Consider the following 24459-nt stretch of genomic DNA (forward strand, 5'->3'; position numbering starts at 1 on the left):
GCTGCTTGGCTAAGTTGCTACATATCCATTTAGTGCAGCTATGTATCCTTCTTACACTCATGCTCAAATGACATGTTTTGTTGAAACACACTTCTACACATTTTAATGCACAATTACTGTTTATTAGCTAAATGTAACCTTAAAAAAGATCATATGTGGTTATGGCACAAAGTTATGTGATGGCACATTTTATATTTTACATTTTATTTTTTCCAATATGTTAAACTCAGCAAATAAATAGAAATTGTGCACTAAAATGAGCAGAATGTTTCCCTGTATAGGAACTTATTCACTTAGAAAACACAACATGTAATTTAACCAGGGGTGTTCAAACGTCTGCATATGACTGTACCTATTCATCTGTTTTGTAAAACAATTTTTTATAAATTTAACATTGATTGCATATTTGACAAACAAATGGGGTCAAATAAAATCAGATTTGATTTCTGATCCCAAACAACCCTAAACTTCATCTCCTGATTATGTACCTCATGGGTCGACAAGCACAGACAATAATTTCCACTCACTCCCCTGTACTTATAAAAGATCAAAAACTCAAAACATTCAAGATGAAGCACCTGCCCATTGCCTTCTCTTATAATTCTCTTTTGACTTAACAGGTTTTCTGTTCTTTTCTAAGTGCAGGGAAATGATTGTCTGTGATAATCAACCATATGCTGCAGATGCAGCAGGCAGAGATTAGGTTGAAAGAATGCTGGATTATTCCTTTATTGTGAGTGTGCCTGCCATCTCATGTGCCCTATTGTTCTGTTGCCATTGCGTGTGAGTGGCTCTTTAATTGCAGCATGTGTAAATGAGCTGAGTGCTACGAGGCTGAGGCCTGTCATTGGCCCAGCTGTGCGGGCTGGGCACAGGGAGATGGATCTAACGGAATTAATATGCACAGGATGGAGCTACTGTCTCTTTCGGAAATGTTCAGGTGATGTAAATGAAATCCTTGTGTGTTCACACCACAGCAGATGTCAGCACACATACAAATGCACACATGCATAGACGGTGAGGTTATTTGTACTGTGGGTTTGTGGGTTGTCGCTGTTGTGTCACCCTTCACGCTAATTTATTTCTCTCAGCTGACAGCTGTCGCATCACTGTCAGCCTCCAGCGCCGCGGTTAACCCAGAGGCAAAACTGCAGCAGCGCATTTCTGACCAAAGGCACTGATTATGAAGCATTAAAGTGTGAAAAAGAACATAATTTTGATCCGTGCAGGTAAGTGGATGTCAGTGGGTTTGGGTATTAAAGTGCAGTGCAGGTCAAAAGTTTGGACACACCTGGTTAGTTTCAACCTTTTAGAATAAGAGTGAAACTTTAAATTGACACAGATTAACACACAAATTGTCAAATCAGATCAATCCCATATTCTGTTTTAGATTCTTTAAAGTAGCTGCACTTGCTTACATACTCTTGGCATTAACTGAAGCAGGGTCACAAGGAGCCACCTGAGATGCTTTTCTAACAGGACTGAAGAAGATACACATAAATTTGAACTTTCAGTTTTGGAAACAAAGGCAACAAGTTCACCGTTTAGGAATACATCTCAGGCATTTCATTACAAGTATTTAGGTCTAATCAGGAGTGTCCAAACTTTCACTGGTATAGTATTTGTGTGAGTATATGTGCCTGTTATTTACTGAACACTTACAGTGAGGTGAGGGAACGGAGGCCACTGAAGGCATCATCTGCAATATCTGAGATTTGATTCTTACTCAGATCTCTGAAAAAAACACAGATAGTACAAATGTTAAAGACTTCACACATAAACATGCTATTTAAATGGTTAATCTGCATTTTTAAATGTAAACACAAGCTTTCTTAGTACTTCTGTACAAAGTGACTTATTGGGTTTATGCAGCTTAGTTTTGTATGGTCTTTATAAGCTTGACCTTATCTTGGTCCAACATACTAAAATATGCTAGTATATATATATATATATATATATATATATATATATATATATATACACTAATATATTAGTATATATGCTTATATACTGGCAACAGGAAACTTGTTTAGAGCTACAGAACTTGCCTGCATTAACGTAGCCTACTTATTTAAATCGTCTGGAGTGCGCAGTAAGCTGTTAGCTAAAATAAATAAATGATGTTGGTATTTAAGGTCAACAGTGTCAAATGTATACTCTAAATCTATGTAATAAACTCTCTGCAGTGCAGGAAAGGAAGGGAGCTTCGGGAACTGGCCCTGTGACCGGAAGGTTGCCGGTTCTATCCCCAGTGCCGACAGTACATGACTGAGGTGTCCTTGAGTACCTAACCCCCAATTGCTCCCCGGGCGCCATGGATAAGGCTGCCCACCGCTCCGAGCAAGTGTGCTCACTGCCCCTACTGTGTGCTTATTCACTAGCGCGTATGTGGTGTTTCACTTCATGGATGGGTTAAATGTGGAGGTGGAATTTCCCTGTTTGTGGGATTAAAAAAGTACCACTTAACTTAAAATGGTGGGATGGGTGAGGCTTGGAAACAGCATAAAATATATAGAAACATATTTAACACTATTTTATCCAACAAAGATTCGTTTTGTGTTTTAAATTATGACTTATGGGATACTCTGAAATACATCTAGTTCAATAAAAACAGAAAAGATTCTTTTTGATTGTATGTTATCGTTATACACAAATGTTAAGTTTATGACTAGATGAAATTAGATTAGAGAGATAAAAATGACAATGCCTAGTATCAATACATTCAAATGAATTGAGAATGAGTGTGCAGTGGAGGTAGGTAGAACATGAAGACAGTGACTGACGGAGAACCTGAGAATAGACCTGATGGATCTGCAGTGTGCTTACAGCAGACCTTTGCATGGGTCTTCATGAGTGTGCTTTGATGGCTGCATTTATGTTTCTGGAAAAAGAAGTTAATACTCACATCCTCTTCAGCTTCTTATATGGAGAGAAAGCTCCCGGCGGAATGCTCTTAATCAGGTTTTGCTCCAGACGACTGCAGAGGAAACAGGATAATATGTTACATGCAGCTGTTACGGCACTTTCCAACAAAACTAAATCAACATCATGTTCATGTACAGCGATACACAGAGTACAGCATGTGTTATCAGAGTAAACTCTCTCCATGGTCCATTGCAATCTGTGTATGTGTGTTTACGTCTGCGTGTGCATGCGTGTGTGTGTGTGTGTGTGTGTGCGCGTATGTGTGTGGTGGCATGTTGCCCCGGTGATGTGGAGCATGGCAAGGCCACAGTAAGTCACAGACAGAGTCATTAGTCTGTGTGAGAAATGGGTCCGGCTGGAGCATTCGCTGCACCCCCTCCCTTCCCCTGACCACCACTGTCCCTTTCACTCTCTGCAATCCATCCTCCCCACTGGAGGGATGACTTCACAGAGACACACACCCACACACACACACACACACACACACCAAGCTGCACACACACAAAGATACACGTGTGCGCTGAATGTTTTGAATTTCTGTCCTAATCCTGTTAACGATGGAGGAATGTGAAAATATGAGCAGAGATTGCAGATTAATATTATACAATTATTAATATTTATTCAATTTTTTGTTATGATACACTTTTGTAGAAGGTGTATAGTGATGTCAACTCTCTGTGCATACAAGGAAGGGACTGTTGAACTTGTACATTAGTTCAGGTTCAGATTTGGCAGGTGGCCACACAGCGCACCTTTACTCTAATAAACAGCACTGTTTTTAGTTCAGCAGTAGATTCATATCCCACATCACTCACCATCTTGGCTACAAAAGGGACTTTAAGTGCTGGAGCCTATCCCAGTGGTCATTGGCCAGAAGGCAGAAACCACCCTAGACAGATCACCAGTCCATTGCAGGGCAGTCATACAGACATACACAACCACATATTAACACCTAGGTGCATTTAATATCTCCAATTGGCCTGACTGCATGTCTTTGGACTGTGGAGGAAACCCACGCAGACACGGGGAGAACCTGCACGCAGAAAGCATCCTAGTCGCCCAGCTGGGAATCAAACCCTTCTTGCTGTTATACAGCAGTGCTACCCACTGCACCACCATGCCACCCTATTGCATTACCAAGTGAAAATACAATTCTAATAATAAAACGCAATAAAAACTAAAAATTAAGACAGCCATACCTCATGCTTTACTAGTATGTTTGATCTTAATTGTAGTTAATATATGTAGTTTTTCTGGTTGCCGTAGCATCCCTACATGCTTAAAAGCTCTACAGTTTTCCATGTTAAATGGATTTGGGTTATTGGTTTCGTGGTTATTGGGTTATTGGTTCCCCCTCTAACATGGGTTTGGGAAGTGAATGGTCCAATGCAATGCACCCCACCCCACCCCCCTGCCCCCCACCATATAGTTAGAATCTATATACACACACCTGCCACAAATCCACAGGTACACACACACACACACACACACACACACACACACTCTCTCTCTCTCTCTCTCTCTAGGCTCATTTCTGTATGGTAGTTAGAGCTCCTGCAAGGGGAATTACTGAGAGAGCCATCCAGTGATTTGATAGCCATGCTGCAGATTGAGAGGAGATGGTTTTGAGTTTTCAATCTGCTCTGGAGCTTGCTGTGACTGCCACTGGAAATGGGTCTCTGCTGAAATGAGTATAGACCCCCGGCACTGTTCGGCCTATACATCATTTAATTAGTGCTATTTGTTTCTGGCCACAGGCACTGCTGGAGTAATGTATCCAGCCTGAGGTAGCTGTTTATTATGCAAAGGTCATACTCTATTGGCAGAACGAGCGGGACGAGGAACGGCACATATCAGGGCAATTACGCACCTGTCCTTTAGTACAAACAAGGGCCTGACGATCGATATGTATATCAAATTCCCGCTCTGAGGAGGTGCTGAGACACTCCGAAGCCAGCGGAAACCCAATCAGCCTGAGGCAAGAGTTACACACATTAGACACCACTTCCACCTCCACTACTGCTGTAAAGTCTAGTGTTTGCTTTGTGTATGTCTAGATTATACGCTGCATTGTAAGGACAGAGATATACGTTGATATTATTCTATTTAGGATGTAAAACAACTCTTTCTAACAAAGCTTTGAACACATATAGTACTCTTTCTTTATTCTGAATAAGAGTGGAGGCATCAAAATAACTAGTGGTGTAAGTGGGATCTTATGGGCTCCAGTACAAAAAGAGTGCCCAAAACAAAAAATGCATATGTGATTGCATTGTGAGCTTGTTTACGCACTACTGTTATGTCTCAAATGGTAACGTTTTGTTTGAACCCTGCTCCAAAACATTGATATGCTAAAACTATGTAAAGGCACATATTAGGTGCTGTGCCAAGTTGTCTTTGCTCAATTATGTTCACTAACACAACAGTGACATGTTACCATTACCATTGTCATGGCAGATGTCATGATGTTTGATGTCGAACTAGAGTACACAGCTAAATTTAGCAGGTGACATAAGCTTTTATGGCATCAACCATATGCAATGAAAGTTACTGCCAATGGTGACACAAAACTGTTACATTACTGAACAAAACAACTCATCACAGCACATCTGCCATGACATGTTTAAGTCATGTTTGTGCCAATGTTATGTAGCAGGGTTAAGTAAACTGTTACCCCTCACCCGAGTGTTTATGTTAGACTATCTATTTGGAACACAATAATTATACATTATATTTACATAACATATGTCTGACATTCCACTGCCCAAATTAAGAGGTTACACACCTGTGTGTATGTATATGACACACCTATACTAACATATTATTTGAATAGAATCATTTATGTCTTATAAAATGTCAGAGGTATAAGAAATATATCATGATGGAGATAGTTAATAGCTTAATTTAAGATTATTTACCTTATTTCAAGACATTTTTACTTGTTTCAAGTCATTTTATTGAGTTAAACTATCTCACTATATCAGCAGACTATTTTGCATGTTTTTTAGAAAGGTTCTATAATTTGAACGAAACCCTTCATTATTCTTCCTTCTTGTGCAAAAAGATGTTGTAGCTATGAGGTTTTGTTATAACAGCAATAGTACATAATGCTTTCCTCTATCACTGGCTGCATGCAGTACAGCATACGCAGTGCTGTGGTCTATAGCGGACCAGAGTAGAGGACGTCACTAGCCGGAGAGTGATTGAGTTAAGGCCACTGCGGTGCTGGAGATTAGAACGGGGCTCAGGCGTGATCTCATTTGCCTGACTGCAGCTCCTTGGCTGTCTGTATAATTGTGGTGAGCTCACGAGGCAAAAAACTGGAGGACCCCCAGCAGCCCGAGCCAGAGGTGCCCCTAGCTCCAGCAGAGCTCTGACACTGCTGCTAATGAGGCTGCGAACTGCAGCGCTAATGGGCCTTCGCTATGCGACAGGAGGAGAGACGGAGAGCTGAACACCTTGTAATATCAGAGAGACTTTATGTATTTACCACACTGGGAGGGGGGCTGGGTGGGTGAGAGACAAAGAGATCAAGAGAAAGAGAGAGAGAATGAGATAAGAGTGTGAAAGAACTATGTGCGGGTGACATGGCAAAAATATAAGGACACTTGAGGACATGACACACAAAACTTAGTTTTAATAGTGATATTTAGTCAGCATTTAACCTCTCAGCTTCATTACATATTCATTTTCATTAGATAGAACAGCTCACTGTTGCCCTTTTTATTAATGTGTTATAACTGCTTATTAATGCTTTTTTAAAGTGTTTATGACCTAATCACCAAGCATTCATAAATGGTTTAGACAAAACTGTAGCACATTAAACTCAACATTAAAAAATATTATTTAAGGAAGAATTGCGTAATTATTCTAAAATTGTTTTCTTCCCTAAAATGTAGTTTTACATTAAAGTTGTTCAGACTGTTTTGTGAAACGCTCCACTCTAGAGAAACTAAATGAGTCAGAATTGTTCACAATGGTGGTAATAGGAACCAGACGTCTGAAGCCTTTGATGCCTACTCCATAGAATAGCGTAGAGTTCTTCCTGGGCTGAGGAATCAAAACCAGTCTGCTGCATGGTGAGCAACAGTGTTACTTGCTTTGCCAACAGCTTCAAATGAAAATTAAATGAATGAAATGAGATAATGGCATAAACTGCTGACGTCCCATCAGCTTCTTGTTTCTATGTAGGGACTACACACTAATTGTTGTTGTTTACAGGTTCTTTAAAACTGGTCTAGACCTTGGTTTCCATTATTCTTGAAGTAGTAATGATACTCAAAACATATTGTGATGTAATTTGTCCTGATAGCATACCGCCATATTGTCCACCCCAGAAGGAACGCTAGATAAGGACACAGAGACAGAGATACAGAGGATGAAAAATGAAAGGTGGGAGGTCAGTGGTGTGAGTGTGACTGATGGGATGACTCACATTTCCACAATGCCCTCGGGCAGGTTGGCTGGGATTTCAGTCAGGCCTTTTCTCCTGCAGTCCACGATGTTGTTGTTGCAGGAGCAGCTGGCAGGACAGACGGATGCCTGAGGAGCGCAGGACCTCGGCTCTGACTGAGCGGGGCCTGGCAGGCCAGGAAACATGCGGAAAATCAGCAAAAGTTCAAGAAAGATCTAATTCAGTGATAAACACAGCAAGAAAAACAGGGGAAATGTGTAACATACAGATAATAGTGTTCCATTATGCAACCGAACACGTAACAAACAGCTGCATCAGAATGCAAGTCGTGAAAATGACAAGTTAACATGACATTTGTGCAAATGAATAATATGAGCTGAAAGTTCATTCTTGCAGCCAATAACATAACAAAACATAGTAACATAATCGGAATGCACTGAGCTTCTGTCATTTTATTGTTTTTCCTTGCAGCATAATTAAGAAATGACTTTTTTTCCCCCCTAGAGGGTTGTACAGTGTTGTTTTAGTGATTTAGTGTATATTCCTCAGTTGATTAATGAGAAGGGGGAGGCAGAGGGGGTTTAATTAACAAGACTTGGATGTGAATATTTTCACCAATTAAACGATGAGGTCTATTAGAACGCTCACAACATTGCAAGGAAAGACATATTTGCTTACATTCATCCTGCTCTGATGCTAATGAAGGCACATTATGCATCGTTTAATGTACGTTCCAGGATAGTGCAAGACAAGCAATAATTTGAGAGAGTGCAAAGATTATTGACTGCTAAACAGCAGTTTTCATTCACCCTCAGTGATGGTGTGTGTGTGGGTGTGTGTGTGCTGCACCTGTACAGACGAACTCTCTCTTCTGCACATCGGGGACGCTGAGCCCTCTCATGTGGGCAGGCGACATGCACTGAGTAAAGTGGGCCAGCCCCCTCCTTTGCCGCAGCCAATCAGAGAGCCAGGACAGGTGGCAGTCGCAGTGCAGGTTGTTGGAGTGCAGACGACTGGAGAGAGAGAGAGAGAAAGAGAGAGGCGGGGGGGGGGGGGGGGGGGGGGGGGGTGGGGGAGAGATAAAGGGAGGGATAGACAGGTAGATGGATAAAAAGATGAGTCAGAGAAAGAACGAGAGAGATAGGTAGATAAATAGACAGAAGGAGATGCAGACAGATAAAGAAAGAGAAGGAAAAAGAGAGATTGAGAAGGAGAGAGAGAGAGACAGACATTGGGAGCAATGAAGAAAGCGAGAGGGAGACGGATAGGTTAAAGAGAGAGAAGGAGAGGTAGAGATGGAGATGGATAAGAGAGATGGATAAGTGAGCGACAGAATGATGGAGAGAGACAGATTCAAATGAAAGAGAGAGAGTATAAATGAAAGAGAGAGAGAATATAAATGTAAGTCAGATAAAAACAGATAAAGACGTGAAACGCCTCAGAGGAGATTCTTATTTCTGGGGTCATCTATCTGGAGACTGCGGGATCAGTGAGCAGTGGGTAATGACTGAAATACAGTTCTCTAATGCTGAACCCACATATGTTAACAATCATGAAGCCGAAGAAAATATGAATAGCTTCATTAATCACAGTGACAAACTGTCATTTCTCTTCAGTCAAAAATTGTAAAGAATATCTTTGTCATTTATCACTGTTGTTGTGATTTGATACTAATTTATTTCTCACTTGTCTTATTCTGTCAAAAACTCAAATTCTAAACTTTCAATTCATACAATGTTTAGGTTTGATGAAAAGTTACTGTTGTGTCTTGCTTTGTAGAAGTTCTTCATGTTTGTCAGCTTTTGTCAATCACATTGAAATTGAAAAAAAAAAATAGAAGCACAGATTCAAAGCTTTCAACACATAATGAAAATGAATAAAGGTCATATGTAACTCACTATATAACTACTTAGGTCAGGGGTCGGCAACCCAAATATTAAGAAGAGCCATTTTGTAAGAAAACTTTGTAAAAATTTGGGGATTCATAATGTTTTATGTCCATTTTACCTAATTGGCTGTAAATATATCCCAGTATGTACTAATATACTAGTACAGTCTACAAAGTGTAATATAAACAAAAGCGCAGACACACTCTGCTCTGATTTACGCTTTAGTTAAGCTATAGCTACTCTTCTCACAACTCCAGCTGGAAGCTGTTCCGCAAAAGTAGAACAGTTTTTTTGTAAAATGTCTCTCAACATTCAATTTTCACAAGGCTGAAGGCAGCATGGAGGCAATCATGGCCTGGAGGTTAGGGATCCAGCCCTCTGACAGGAAGGTTTCCAGTTCAATCCCCAGAGCCAACAGTACATGACTGAGGTTTCCTTGACCAAGGCATCTAACCCCCAACTGCTTCCCGGGTGCTGCGGATAGAGCTGCCCACAGCGGCACGCCCAATGTGGTGTTTCACTTCGCAGATGGGTTAATAGCGGAGGTGAAATTTCCCCATTGTGGAACTAATAAGGGTCACTTAATCTTAAAAGCTTTGTTCATCAGCTTCTTGTTCAAGTTTTCCCATTCCACCTTAAATGGTGCCAGAATGTAACTGTAACTGCTGCACCATTTAAGGTGGGGGGGTGAAAATTCGAACGCGAAGCTGGCGAACGAAGCTGACTTCAGATCATTTATTGTTAAAACTGTGTTAGAACGACCAGCAAAGCTTTATTTTACTGCAAAGGAGGATTGTTTTATTTTTACCTAATTATCTAATTCTATTGTGTAGCAACAACAGGGCAGTAAAAGAGTTGCAGAGCTACCAACACGTCACTAAGGTAATTACATAAATGCAGTCAAACAATAATTGGATAAATATTGTAAATAGAATGCACAGCAAATAATTCTAGACCTCTAAGGGTTAAAATGAATGAACAGAATCACATATCTCAGTGATTTGTTTGTGACCATGGTAGAACACCCACGACGCCCTGGGTGAAAGTGCTCCCTTCTGCCAACACCTTCATTTTGTCAAGGTCTCCAGCAATATGGCATCACTCCCAATGCAGACACCCAGCTTAATATCTACCTCTCACGGATCATTACGCAGTGGGGAGGGGGACGAGAGGCATGGAAAGAGTGGCGTCAGCAAATCACAAAGGGCGGCTGTACCCTTTACAAAGGCTCACAAGTGAAATAATAAGGTAGAATCCAGCTGGGGGGGGCTACGAAATTGCTCATTGAGGATAACAGCAGGGACGAGGGTCCTCATGGAGCCTTTCCCATTATAAAACGGGTTTACTGCTTCCTTGTTGTTGCGGATTAATTATGGACGAGCGGGATTACGGAGATGGAGGGACAAGGACCCTGAGGTCCCTAGTGGTCTGAGGTGGACGTGAGGTGAGGCGAGCGCAAAAAAGCCCACAAAAGGGTAGCTCAGCACACCTAGCATATCGACCGGTGTCCGTGGAAAATGACTCCTCGTCTAGCGGCGGGAGTCTCCTCGCTCTTTTTATTTGGCTGAGTTATTGAATGGCAAGCGCCATGGGGTGATATCATTTGATCTAATTGAATGGTTGCTGCACGAAGGTAGCAGGTCTGGAGCAGGGGAGGAGAGGACAAAGGGATGGAGGGGTAGTGAAGGGAGGTAAAGGAGGAGGAGGTAAGCTGAACTATTTCATCAGAGACCTGGAGCCACCCCCCATCCCCGTCCTGCTAAAGGGATTACAGACATCTCTAAACATTTGATTTAATAAGTTGTTTTTTACGAGCGACAAATTCAATACCAGGATCTCAGGGATATTAGGGGGCTGAAAATTCAATACAAAGGAACCGGGGTAGTAGGGGCGGCCTCTGCTGTGGATAATTCAATACGGCTGAGGGAGAGGCGCGCTCTGCCAGCCCAGCGTCAGCAAATTCAATCCAGCTCGAGGGGGCAGGCCTGTCTGAAGGCCCTGACGGATGGGACCACGGCCAGACTTCCTGACCATGGAGCTGACCACTGATGGAGCCAGAGGCCTCTGGAGAACGAGAGAGGAGCTGGGGCTCCGGAGGGCTGCACAAGGCTTCCAGCCTCTAGACAGCCACAGAGCGCCTCAGTCCAGGGGGTTTAGGGGCCCAGGGTAGAAAGATGGCCCCCTGAATGTTAGAGCACATCTAGCGTTTACCGCTGACATCCCCACTTTATTTATGTCTTCTGGTGCCTGGTGCTCCACCACATGCTAATCGTAAGGAAAGCTAGCTTGATCCCTTGCTAAAACGCAGACGCAGCCACAGATGGGACCCATACAGGCCTGGTTTGGTCGCTTTGGAATTATTTGTATTGATTGTGGTTTGAGTCCAGTGGTGGAAAAGTGATGTAGCGACACGGGCTCGTCCGAGTCGTCTCACCAAACTCATCTAACTCCTGCACAAACAGATCCCTGAGGACTACATGATGTGTGCTGAGCACCAAATCCCATAGCTAGATAAAAGATCCAGTGTTTGACTGTATGTGCATATATTCATAGCACCAGTCAAAAGGATATAAAAAAAACATTGTTGGACCGTAATAACATAACACTATACATTGAAAGTTCCATCCTGCCATTTTTTTCTGAGTGAACAGCCGATGGGAAAACTGAGAAAAGAACCCCTGGATCGAATATCGGAAGAAATAAAAAGAATGAATCCGATCCAACCCTCTAACAAATCTGTGCTGAAATAGCACTTACACTACGTGATGTGATATTCGTAGTGGGGTTTTTGAGTAGTCTGAGCATGACAGACTACTTTTAGATGCCCATTTTAAAGCTTAGCATTTTTAAAGAAGAATGGGAGTGGTATCATACCATTTCAGCTTTAAACAATAGTTCATAGTGCTGATATACAATGTTTTTCATATACAAAACTGTTGATATAAAATAGAAAAATTGGGGCCAGATACTGGATGACTACATAAGAGGTTTTCCGGAGTACATCATTACATATCTGATTTGAAATATCGGTCAAATGTAAACATCTGACCAATGCCAGTATTTTAAGTAAATATCTGCTGATATGATTCCAATGTCATTGAGCATCCTTATTTGTAAATAGCTGTTTTGTGTTAAAAGATCCTTTTTCAGGTAGTTTTTCTTACAGTAACAATGAAAATCTCAACAGAAAGTGAGGCATCCCCAAACTTTTGACAGGCAGCCTATATACATGCGTGGGTTTCTCTATGAACCTCAACAGTATCATGTCTGTGACGTATTTTAAGAGGCTTTTGGCAGAAATCTGTCAGAATACACTCTGCCTTGCAGCTATAACAGAGCAATGGTGGTTACACCACAGTGGACATGCAGCTTCACTGAGTGATGTCTTTTCCCCCCGCTAACCCAAAGAAAACCCTAATACTCACAGTGTCCGCAGCTTGGGCATGTGGTTGAAGCTGGACAGCGGGATGAGGGTGATGTTGTTGTTGTTGAGAGTGCTGGAAGGCAGAACACAGACAGAGAAGATCAGACAATTGTATTGATCTGCTGCAGCATCACACAAAGACAGTGTAGTGGGAGCATGTTTTAGTGGAAGAAGGAGTGTTGGAAACAAAGGCACAAATCAACAGTTTTGCAAAAGGAAGTATCAAGGCAGATTTGTTGTATGTCTGTATTGACTACAGCTCAGTAGATTAGGAGGAGCTGGGAAAGATATGAAGACGTTATCTTTAAACTAAATAAAATCCTAAAATTAGATCAGCATAATTTGGACTAATCCTCCAATCTGCTGCCCTGCTAACGCATTATGTGCATGTGTGTGTGTGAGATTCTCGGTGCTGCTGCGCTGCATATAATGCATGATTGGTGTGTGTCCACAGCAGCGTGTAATCGGCTTTAAAGAATCATGACTGGCAATGTGCAGCTGTAAGCATGGCCAGCAGGCTCTTCTGCTTCCTGCCAGAGCAACAGCCCTCCTCATTAGCGTTAGTTAGCCACCTTAATCTTGTAATAAAGCCGTCCCACGCTTGCAAGGTCCAAACCCATCCTGTACCCTGCCTCTCCTTCTGAGGGCCTGGGACTTCTCAATTGAGCCTATAATGATGGCTCCTACGTAAAGTTCTAGAGAAAAAGAACTAAATTAACAGGCCCTTTACATTAAGAGATTATTTAAAACAAGCGTTCCCAAACCTTTTAACAACATGGACCAAACAGCAGCCCACAATGGTTTTTAGAGATGGGAAAGGGGTGGTGATGCCACTTACATGATCAGCCTATGATCTGGCTTTGGCAAAGAATGAGAATTGGTGAAGAAACTGGACGGCTTCAAAGTCTCATTGGCTAGCTTCTCTCCGCATACCACATACAATGTTTTGGGACAATAGCACCCCCAGTGGTGATTAACCAAATTTTACGTAGCTGTCATCACATTTTACATTTAAAGCATTTGGAGGATGCTGTTATCCAGAGCGACTCACAGTTTAATCATGTTACAGATTTACGTGAATATAGCATTAGGAGTCCTGCCCAAGGACTCTTCTTGATATAGTAAGGTGAGCTTTCCTAAGTACAGAATTGAAACTTGCTTTCCTGGGCAGGATTAGACTGAAAATGGCTTTTTATAGAATCTTGGGCCCAACCCCATTTCTTCCCTTGCCCCTACCACTTAACCCTTAACCCTTTATTTTGCACATTCACATCTAGGGGTATGGTGTCCTAATCTTTATTAAGATGGAGGGATAGGGTGAAGTGTCAGGCCTACATAGGCCTTCAAATGGAGGTTTTTCAGTGGCACACTCCAAATGAAAAAATTAATGAGAAAAAAATAAAAACTGGTGCAATGGCAGTGCAAGCAACCAAAGAAACCCATAAATGTGAGTGTTCTCTGTTAAAATTGTATTATCTTAGTTAATGTCATTTTAATATATTATGGTCCTTTTCCTCTTAACAAGCATAAAAATCTCCAAATAGTATGTTGACGTATGGGTAGCTAGCTAGCCAAATTTCTTGTTCCACCTTAAATGGTACAGCTGTTCTGATGCCTGAGGTGCCAGCATGTAACTGCTGCTCCATTTCAGGTAGAACAGGAAAATTTGAACAAGCAGCGAATAAGGAGCTGACTTCAGCTTCATATTCCTGTACCCTCCTCTACAGTCACTTACAGACCACAGCTAATAGCCTGTAAATGAAGTATTGTTCTTTTTATTTGAGGGCAAGTTGACACTTGTACACATGGGGAAGGGGCAAAAATAAGAAATGGGGTTGGGCCTAGGTATCATTTTTGTTTGTCTTTCTTTTTTTGGTTAATATTGTCTGTTTTTACTTCTTCATTTATGCTAGCCATTAATTGAAAGCAGCCAACATCACCCTACATATATGCACAAGGCCATACAGAGACATAATGTAGGCTGCTATGCTTGAAATGACATACAGTTAATTTACGAAGATTTTAGTGGCAAGAGTTAAGCCTTATAAATGTCCTTATATGATGCTGTATATGTACTATAAAAAATACTATAATAATTGAGTTACACTGATAGTAAAATAGTCTAGTTCAGCTTTCAAGCTAATCTTACTAACTCTACTGACTGCCAATTCTTCAAGAAGTCATCCACTGAAATGCTCTGTTGAGAACCAAAAGAGGTTCTCCTCTTTCCCAAAAAAACTCTTTTTGGCACTTTAATTATTTAGATTGTAATTCCTGTATGGTCAAGCTGCTGAAGCTGCTCAGCTTACAGCTAAGTTTGGGGTCAGACCATGCTGCCCAACAAAGGGCTTTGAGGGGCACATAGTGCCGGGAAAGCTCCTTAGCAAAAGACTCTAGTTTTACAGTTCAGGCCTGCTTGTGGAAGCATTGCGGCACAAGACGTGACGCCAACTCAGTGCGCTAGTGAGCCCACCAAGCCCAGTACTTCACTTTTCACTCAGAAGCAGCTAATTCAATCTAAACCTCCTCATAAACAAGGGAGGAAGATGGATATGACCACAGGATAATACGTTTCAGTATTTCTGTGATCCGACTCATAACTCCAGCTGTGGAAAATCCCCATCCTCGGCAACAGCCACGCTTAAAGACCTAACAGACAAAAAGAACTGCACAAATACGAGAAAAAGAGAATCCCTCCAAAACATCAAATTCTTGTGGAGCGTTTAATGACAATCTTAATATTTGTTTTGGCACAGATCTGTGGGGGAACACTTTATTAAGACAGAGGGAAAGAAAGAGAGAGAGAAAAAAAAAACATCTCAATGGCATGGAAAATTATTGTTATTCCACAAAAATATTACACACGGGGTGGAGGAATCACCCTTGCAAGAGGCTGACTGAAAACTCTCTCATCCCAAAAAGGAGAACATGATCTGCTCCTCAAGGCCACTGCCATTTCCTTGCTGTGTTTCAGAGACAAGAACCGAAGGAGGAACGCCCTGGTAGAAGGCTGTAATACCAGACCATCTGCGGGGGAAATAAAGTAGCCTCTGCGCATGAAGGATTGGCACTTATCTACCATCCTCTGAGCTCCTTCAGGACAGTGTTATTTATTTTTTGAGCAGTGATAGACTGAGGTGAGCTGGCAAAAGCACAAAAGACATTTCCCCAGAAACTTTTACATAGAAAAAGGACAGAGGAATTGATATATGCAGTTGGAGAGTAATACGAAAAAAACAAAAAAAACAAGCTCCCCCCCGCCTTTACCCCCTCACCCCACCCACCCCAAAGTGCACCTAACGGGTTGTGCTAATAGAAGTGGTGCTCTCCAACTCATCCATATTTCAACCATCCAGGTTCTAGCTATAAAAATCCTGGTTAAAAATAATCATATATGGATTTTCATCCGTGTTTTGAGAACTCTTGACCACATGTCCGAGCAGTAATGAGAGTAAGTCTAGGCATGTATTACAGAAACTGTCAGAGTGGACAACGGCTTTACACAATGTCTACCACAAAAATCTTATTTCATGAATCTTTAAATGGGTCTGCTAACTAAAAAGTTCTGGGCTAATGAGAACAATACACATCTGCTTACATCTATATTTGGAACGTGTAATATACAGTACTGTGGAAAAATCAGAGGCCACCTTTAATCAATTTACTCTCTAGTAAAGGTGGGAAAGTAAATGGAAATGGGAAAGTCAATGGAATTTAGTGACGATTTTCCAAAACTGGAATTCAAAAATATGTTAAAAAGCTATAGAGACAATGAGATTTCAAGCATTCAATACCCGGTAGACCACCAAACTTTTGCTTTAGATCTGAAATAATCCACAGATGTTTCTTTCTACCCTTCCGCTGTAAGAAGACAACTCTATGGACCTGAAAGGATGGGTAGCTGTTAAGAAGCCTTTGAAATTTGCAAATCAACAAAGAAGTTGGGGGTCTCAGAACAATAGACTGACCATCCCAGACGTCAACATCACTGAATATGTTTGGGATTATGTGGACTGTGAGAAGCAGAAAATGCAACCAACTTCTAAGCCTGAACATTGGAAGTGTGGAAAAATATCCACCCAGGTGGGTGCAAAGTAAAAGCAAAGTGCGCACATATTAAACAGTGAAAAACATTCAATTCTATTTAGTTGCTTAGGTTTCTGTGCAATGTTCTGTTAAATAATGATAAATAAGAAATAAATATTTCTTTTTTCATTGAACACGAAATAACAAATGATTAATAATAACACTTCCGTTGTGACTTGAAATTAAATAAATGAAGAGTGGTCTTGGCCATTCTGTGAAATTCTGTGAAATTCTGTGGGTGACAGTCTCTCCTAAGCGTCTCCCAGAGGCCTATTATGAATCAAAATTTCGAAGGGAAAAGCCGACCGCTACAGGGAAGAACTGATGGATCCTCCGTGTCACCTGAGATTGTGCATTCAAGCGTAAACCGAATCAAATCGATACTGGCTCCTTGCTAATAACACGCTGCTGAAGCTTAACAATGTAACTTTATGATTTTATTTAAGGCTTTATTGATGCAGTGGTCAATGGGATTGAGTAGCTATTAGCCACTCATTCACCTAGCCTCGCCTGGACGTCGGGACCATCTCAATGGGACACCTTCTTTCTTTTTTGGTTCCTTCTTTTCCTTTCTCGGCTATGTAAAGAAAGCTTTCCCACAGTCGCAGAAAGGCTTGGGCTGGGGTCTGGAGGGCCCTCAGCATTTCTCCAGCCCCTCATTAGAGGGGGTTTGGAAAGGGTCTGGGACACTTCCTTTTTGAAGGAGGGTGAAATAAGAGAGGGGGTGGAAGCAGGGGCTACTAGGGGGACAGGGAGAGAGAGAGAGAAAGAGAGAGAGAGAGAGAGAAAGAGACAGAGAGAGCACCAGAGCTTTCTGCAGCCATCCTTTCACTGCTGACACACACACACATGCACACAGCTGAGATAAGCCACAGAGACACGCAATGCGACATGATAGTGCATGGTCCTCCTTTGTGCGTGTGCTTGCGGCTTGGTAAGGGCGGACCACCACTGTTCCGTATTCACACGCATACCCCGTTGACTTCCCTCAAAGGGAGAAGGTCAAGAGTGACTTGTTTTGTCCAAAGGTGAAGTTTCCCACAGGTCTCAGACTGGCCCACTTTCTCTTATACAATACAGACTGGCCAAACAAGGCGAAAGGTGTGTGTTTAACCCTTATGTAGCATTTACATACTGCCATTAAAAACCATAATTTCATACCTTGTAGCAGGATTGGTGACAGTTCATGGAATGAGGGCATTGCTGCCTGTGTGTGGGTGTTTTCAGTGTGTATAATTATGGTTCATTGAAATTTAAGTTTTGATATTTTGATTGGATCTTTGATGGGTGCACCTGGCCTTCAGCACTTGTGTTTCCAGATAAATCTATGATTTGTTCCACCAGTGCAGCAGATAGCAAAAGTTGGGAAAACTGAACTCTTGACAGAGGGGTCCACTTAGCGCTGCAGTCACTAAAAACAATGAAATGATGGGTTTGCCATCATCCATCAACTCCCAACATGTAAACATAGCATTAGAAGTTGCAGTTATTGCCAGCACTAAGTTGTATTGTATCAGTGGCGTTAAAGTTAACATGTTAATAACTACTAACATCACTATTTTTTAACACTATTAGCACATTTTAATATGCCATTGACACATCTTATACAAATACATCCTTTAAATCACAATGGTTACACGAAGTTGGACAGTGTTACTGGGAGAACTAGATAAACTGCTGAATAAGCAGCAAACTAGAAATCACCAGATCTCCTCAAACCAACGTTGGAACGTGCAGCTACTGTTGCTCTCACTAGATGTTAATGATGAAAACTAGAAACTGCATTAAGCCTGTTTTCATGGTCTGTTTTGCATTCATATGATTTTCATGTTTAGGTTCATCTGAAGCCTTCCTGTGAAAATAAGATTCATTTTGCAAATTACTGAAAGAAATACGTTCTGATGAAGCCTATTTTGTCCACTTATATATAGCTATAACAAAAAATACTTCCTTTATAATGGAAAACATCAATCTTTAAGGTGAAATTTGAGCAAATAAGACAAATTAATTTTAATGCTTATTATTTGGGTAACATTTTATTTAAAGGCTACCTATTATACAGATATAAGCAGTGAATAACATATCATAAAGTAATATTGGAACATTTATAGACAGCTTATGCTGGTAATCTCAAGTGATGACACTGTTATGAAGCATGTTTCTGAAATAATAATTCCTGTAATGTCTTATAAATATGTTATGAAATATTTATACATGTGTTATAGAGTGCCTATTAGGCAGCTTTCAAATAGTCTTACAACTGTTTCTTACTTGTAGAAATGCTATCGGAATCATGGATTTCAAACTTTATACCATATTTTTGTTTGTAAGTTTGTAAAATCTCTTAAGCTCTGTCAGCTGCCAGTGGGCCTCGTTGAAAGGTTTGGAATTGTTCTTAATGATTTAGAGATCTAGTTAAGCTCCCCTGAAGTTATAAGGCTCATTAGTCTATAATTATGCATAGTTTCAATGTTTTTTTGCCGATATAACAAACTAAAACAATTCTCTCAGCTGCAGTTTCATGCTGTTGATTTTGTACATCCGACATTGTCCAATTGTCTTAATGTCTGTCCCTACTTTGTTTATTCATTTCACTCTTGTAGAACCTTGATGATACTGATTATTACTGTTATCTATCTCATTTTGCAAATAAACCAAACTTGTCATGATATAACTATGTAATACCTGTGTAATTACATATGTATATTTATAGCGCAGTAAAAAGCCGTAATAACTCAAGATTTCTCAGGGTTAAACAACACCCTTCCTTCTGACGAGCACACAAGGGGATTATCATCTTCATCACCTTCATTGTACTCACTCCTTATGTGAGTGAGTGTATGTGTGCAGCAAGACTGCCTTTAATGCCCCTCAGAGCGTTAATGAGCAGGGGATAAGGATGCAACGTCTGAGATGTGAGGTGACATTTCCAGAATGTTGCCATGGTTCCAAACAAGTCGCCACTGCTGCCATGCACAATGGCGGTTGTGTGCCCAGAGCGTTGGTGCAGTGTGTGTGCCCGTGTCGGCCTCTTTAAGCCAAACCGAATGAGCGGAGTGCCTCCAGATGGAAGCTAATTTCATTATGAGGGCCAGGGCTCCTTCACTTGTTGCGGTGTGACAGAATCCGTCCGGCCAGGGATGGAAATGTTTGCCTTTGTTTTGCTAAGCGTTGAGGGTTCAGCTACAGCACAAAGCCATAATCAGATGTCACTGTGCTAATTCAAATAAACCAGGGTGAGAGTAAACATAGAAATAACATGATCCGCCGTGCAAAATCCTGCGCATGTGGTTTGCGTCTAAGTGCAGGCTTATTAACAGAAAAAAACTGAAACAACACTCGCTCTTGGTATTTCAAAATGAAAAAAAAAAGAAAAGAAAAGCCCTGGTTCTCATTCAATACGCATGCTTCAACCCCTTGAAGTGCAAAACCCTGTATGTGAGCTAACACTCTTATAACTATGTAATAACAAATAACTTATTAGTTTCACTGCAACTAGAAAGATTAATAACTAGGATTAATTGAAGGGCGTAAGAAGCCTGGAGTTTAATCTCTTAAAATCTGTGGATGTCTATCGCAGTTATGCACTTTTGATAGTAATAACATTGTAATTACATAGTTATTTGTAGTAGTTGTATATTACAATTCAGAGGAATACTTCTACATTTTTAAAGCCATCAATCTCTACTTGCTTTTTCTATAGCATATGGCTAGAATAATTTCATCACACTTTCCTGGACCTACCAAAAAAAAAAAACTGTTGATTTGATCCACATTTATAGCAAAAGCTAATAGGGAGATGCTGACGTGCCTGACCATTGGCTTCTATTGTAAGAGTGTTATAACTCAAAGGGTTTAAAGCTCTTTCTAAGCTCAGGAAATTTACTGTCTGTGGTAACTGACTGTGTGCTACAGATGTGGTAGAAGGAGATTACATTGAAAAACACCGGCAAATTCCTTGAAGATTAATGACTGAATAATAAGCCAAGAGTTTAACCCCTTAAACTCTATGGACCTCTGTGTATGTCCATTTCACACTTTAATAACTACATGCTTTACATAACAGTTACATTGTAGTGACCGGGTGGCTTGATATAGGTATTGCATAATCAGTCTTAAAAGAAAACGTTTTCAACCTAATTGCCTTCCGTAGCACAGATGACTACCGAGAACAAAAATTTTGATTGTTATTAAATGTGCTTTGTTTAATGCTTTTTTCTGAGCACAGTGAAAGTACTGTCTGGGGTAAGTGACCGAATACCACAGGTGCTGCAAACAGAGATTACACTGAAAAACACGTTTTTCTTTCAAATGAATAGTTGAACAATCAGCCTAAAGCTTCAACTCTCACACTCTATGGGCCTATTAAAATGTCTAGAATTCCATTTCTCACTTTCTTAACTACCTTACATAGTAGTTGCACTGTAATTATTGTGCAATTTGTGGATAATATGCCTCAGAGGAATAGTCCTATCTTTTTTAGCCAAGTCCCCTAACTGCTGCATCTTTAGATTGTTTCTTATGGAAAACTAATGTGCTTAACAGAGGACAAAGACCTTGTTGACTTGAATCACACTTATAGTAGAAGCTATTGAGGAAAGGATGAAGTACCTGCCTCTATTGGCTTCTATTATAAGCATGTTCTGACTCATCGAGCTTAATGCTCTTTTCTAAGCACAGAGAAATTATTATTGACCGCATGCTACAGATGTGGCGGGTAGAGATAATACTGAAAACACTGGAGTATTCATAACTAAATAATAAGTTTAGTTTAAAGATTTCAGGCTGCAGAAAATCCATCCTGTGGAAGGTGGAGGAATGGGTGGAGGAGGGTGGGAGGTGCATGCATGCTGGTAGAGGAACAGGTACTACAGCAAAGACAGACGTGCTGCTCCGGCCCTTGATGAGGCCATTACAGCTTAAATGAGGACAGATTGAATCTAAGCTGTTCCCTCCTTCCCTCTAGCTACCCCGCACAACCCCCCCCAAGCTCTCGCTGGCCGCCCAGGAGTGAATGATTAATTGTGCGCGGGGGTCCGACTGCTGAGATGCTGCCGGTCCACCACCATCATCACCCGCCCCCCTTCACCCGTGCTTTGGCGCAGACTGAGCAAAGATAAGGCAACACGAGCGCGAGTGTTGGCAAGGCAATTTCCTGTGCAGGAAAGTGCTGTTTGGGAGCTAATGATGGGTCTACCCCTCCCTCAACAAGCCTCCACTTCACCCCCACCACTGCTCCTCTAATCCATTCCCTCATTTAGCCACCGGCCTGCTCCCGCCACTCGCCTGCCTGTTGTCTGTCACATAAAGCCTTCTATTGACTGAAAGGCAACCTTTCAATCAGGCCAGGCAGAAAGTAAGATTGATTTGTCCTGTGGGAGGCGAACTGGTGTTAGAAATTAAAGATGCATGGAATATCTGATTTGCGACGATTCCCGGCTCCTCTCTCCCTTTCCCTCTCTGTCTCTGTCTTCCCCTTTTCCTCCTTCCTCTCTCTCTCTCTCTCCTTTAACCGCAGTGGGGCCATCACTCTCTAACTACCAGCAGAGAGGGCATTAGGCAGAGCAGAACAGGCCTAATGTTTTTTACATGGGCTCTGAGGTTAGAAATGATTAGGATAAAAGGGCACAGGACCAAAAAAAAGAAAAAGAAAAAAGAGCAAGGTCCACTTCCATTTTTGCCTGAGAGTACAGTCAAAAGGTCATGCTCTGAAGCTTTTCTGGAGTAAAAAAAAACAAACGAAAACAGCCAAACCTGAATAACTCATATTTTTCTGACCTCTCCATAAGAAACACAGCACACCTCATGACTAACAGATTTAGGTTTCGATCTAACGGCCACTGTCCCCAGAATGGTCCCGAGACTTCAGCGCGACCACAGAAACGTGATACCGTCCTCATCACCACACGTGAGCTTTGAGAGGTCAATGGCTGGGTTTCTCACCGGCATTAACATCCACGTCTGTAGATGTTCACACACAAAACTTTGGAACTCTATTTTTTCCATTTTTTCCGTGATGACCAACAGAATTTTAAAAAGCAAACAGTTCAAGTTTTTACATTACGCTGTAATATTACAAGAATGTGCTGTTAAAGGGGAGGTATTCTGGCTCTTCAAAATTTCTGCATAATTCTTTAAGATATAAACCAAGCAATTTGGAACAAAAAACTGTAAGAACAAAACCTTATATCTCCATTTTTCAGTTTTTGGCATAATTTGACAGGAACCGTTACCCTGTATGTAGTGTGTACATTTCAGGAAGAATGGACAAATAGAAATGACCCAAAGTTATGTGTAAATAAGTCTGCTTCCATTGACTTACATTAAAACTACAGAAGGTTTTTTCCTTTTCCTGTAAAGTTCTCATTTTTGAGAAGGGAGTTGTTGCTCTGACAACAGTGATATGTTCTCTACAATGCACAACTTCATGTCAAACCACTCTGAATGACCGTGTTTACAGCTCAACCACTGAATTATCCAGAACTTACAAAATAAATTAGTCAAATTCCTATTTAAGAACTCCTCGTTTGTGGGATTAAAAAAGTATCACTTTACTTAACTCTAAAGTGTCACAGATGCAAGCTTTTCTCACAACTGCAACAATTTGCTTTAACAATCCACAATGGTAAACTTCAAATTCTTGGAGAATGACAGAAAGAGCTGGCCACCCTGCTTGGCATTATTTGGTGTGCGTGTGAGTGAGCTCTAAACAAAGAGGGTGAAAACATCGTTAAAGTACACTCACAGTTCAGAGTGCATCTGCGGAATCAAAAGCAGAGTAATGCCTTTGGTGAATATGACGCATGGTGTGGTGTGCTATCGAGCGGCCCTGCTCAGGACTTAGAGACGTCCCGTTGGGCCCGGAGCCCATGCTATCACAATAAACTCACCCTGGTTTGAACAGGGCGCTCCATGCCAAGCTGTCAAGAAAATGCATCGCACACGCGTTGACAAATGACAGCATTTGGCAGGACGTGGAGGATCGTTGTAATGTGAAAATTTGGTGCCTCTTATCAATGCGTGGTGGAGGGGGGAAAGTCACCTTCAGCATACGGGCAAGGAAACGTCTCTGCACTTTCCTCCTCATAAAAAATGACACAGCCTGGCAAAAAATTTCACATGATTTGACATTTGATTCAGAGCCAGAGTTTTCTGTACAAAAGTGCTTATAAAATATGCAGCGGTCCCAGAGCTCTGCAGAGTGGTGAGTGTGCGCACAAATGCGTGTGCATGTGTGCGTGTGTACAAGCAGGGCGGAAACCTGGGGGCAGTTACCCACAGCACTGGAAATACTGTCATTTCTCTTCTCAAAAAAGCCCAGTCTTTTAACATCTTTGGCCTCTAAAAGTGACATGAAGATGTACACACAAATACAGAAAGCACATCAGCAACAGAGCTCAATATAGCAGAGTAATGAATTTTTGTAAAGTTAATGCTGGGAAAGTCTTGCATTGCCCCCATCCTGGTCTGACCCAGCATATTTTACATTGACAAACGTCTATATTTTTTATGGTTTTTCATTCAGGGTTGGAAGGACACAGATAAAGAGCATGGTCATTCATTCAGAGGCAATCAGCAGGAAGGGGAACAGAAACAGGATTTTGATTTTATGGAGAAAAAAAATGAACAAACCTGTACTACTTGCAGAAAAAGGTTATACACATACCAAAAAAGAGTCTCTATCACTTGTAACACAAGTAATAATGCAACGCCTTTTTGGC

At 41.3% G+C, this 24459-nt stretch overlaps 1 protein-coding gene across 3 annotated transcripts in view; it reads right to left on the reverse strand.

Moving 5' to 3' along the window:
* slit3 (slit homolog 3 (Drosophila)) overlaps window positions 1–24459 on the reverse strand; it is a 221940-nt gene that overhangs the window by 73359 nt on the left and 124122 nt on the right. For all 3 annotated transcript variants that reach the window (XM_017690095.2, XM_037540776.1, XM_017690099.2), the window contains 5 exons: window positions 12654–12725; window positions 8189–8352; window positions 7361–7505; window positions 2906–2977; window positions 1663–1734 (listed from right to left, as the gene is read on the reverse strand). In XM_017690095.2, coding sequence (XP_017545584.1) covers window positions 1663–1734; window positions 2906–2977; window positions 7361–7505; window positions 8189–8352; window positions 12654–12725 — 525 coding nt within the window. The remainder of the gene's footprint in view (window positions 1–1662; window positions 1735–2905; window positions 2978–7360; window positions 7506–8188; window positions 8353–12653; window positions 12726–24459) is intronic.

The sequence above is a fragment of the Pygocentrus nattereri genome, chromosome 8 (genome assembly GCF_015220715.1).
Source record: "Pygocentrus nattereri isolate fPygNat1 chromosome 8, fPygNat1.pri, whole genome shotgun sequence".
In the NCBI taxonomy this organism is placed as follows: Eukaryota; Metazoa; Chordata; class Actinopteri; order Characiformes; family Serrasalmidae; genus Pygocentrus; species Pygocentrus nattereri.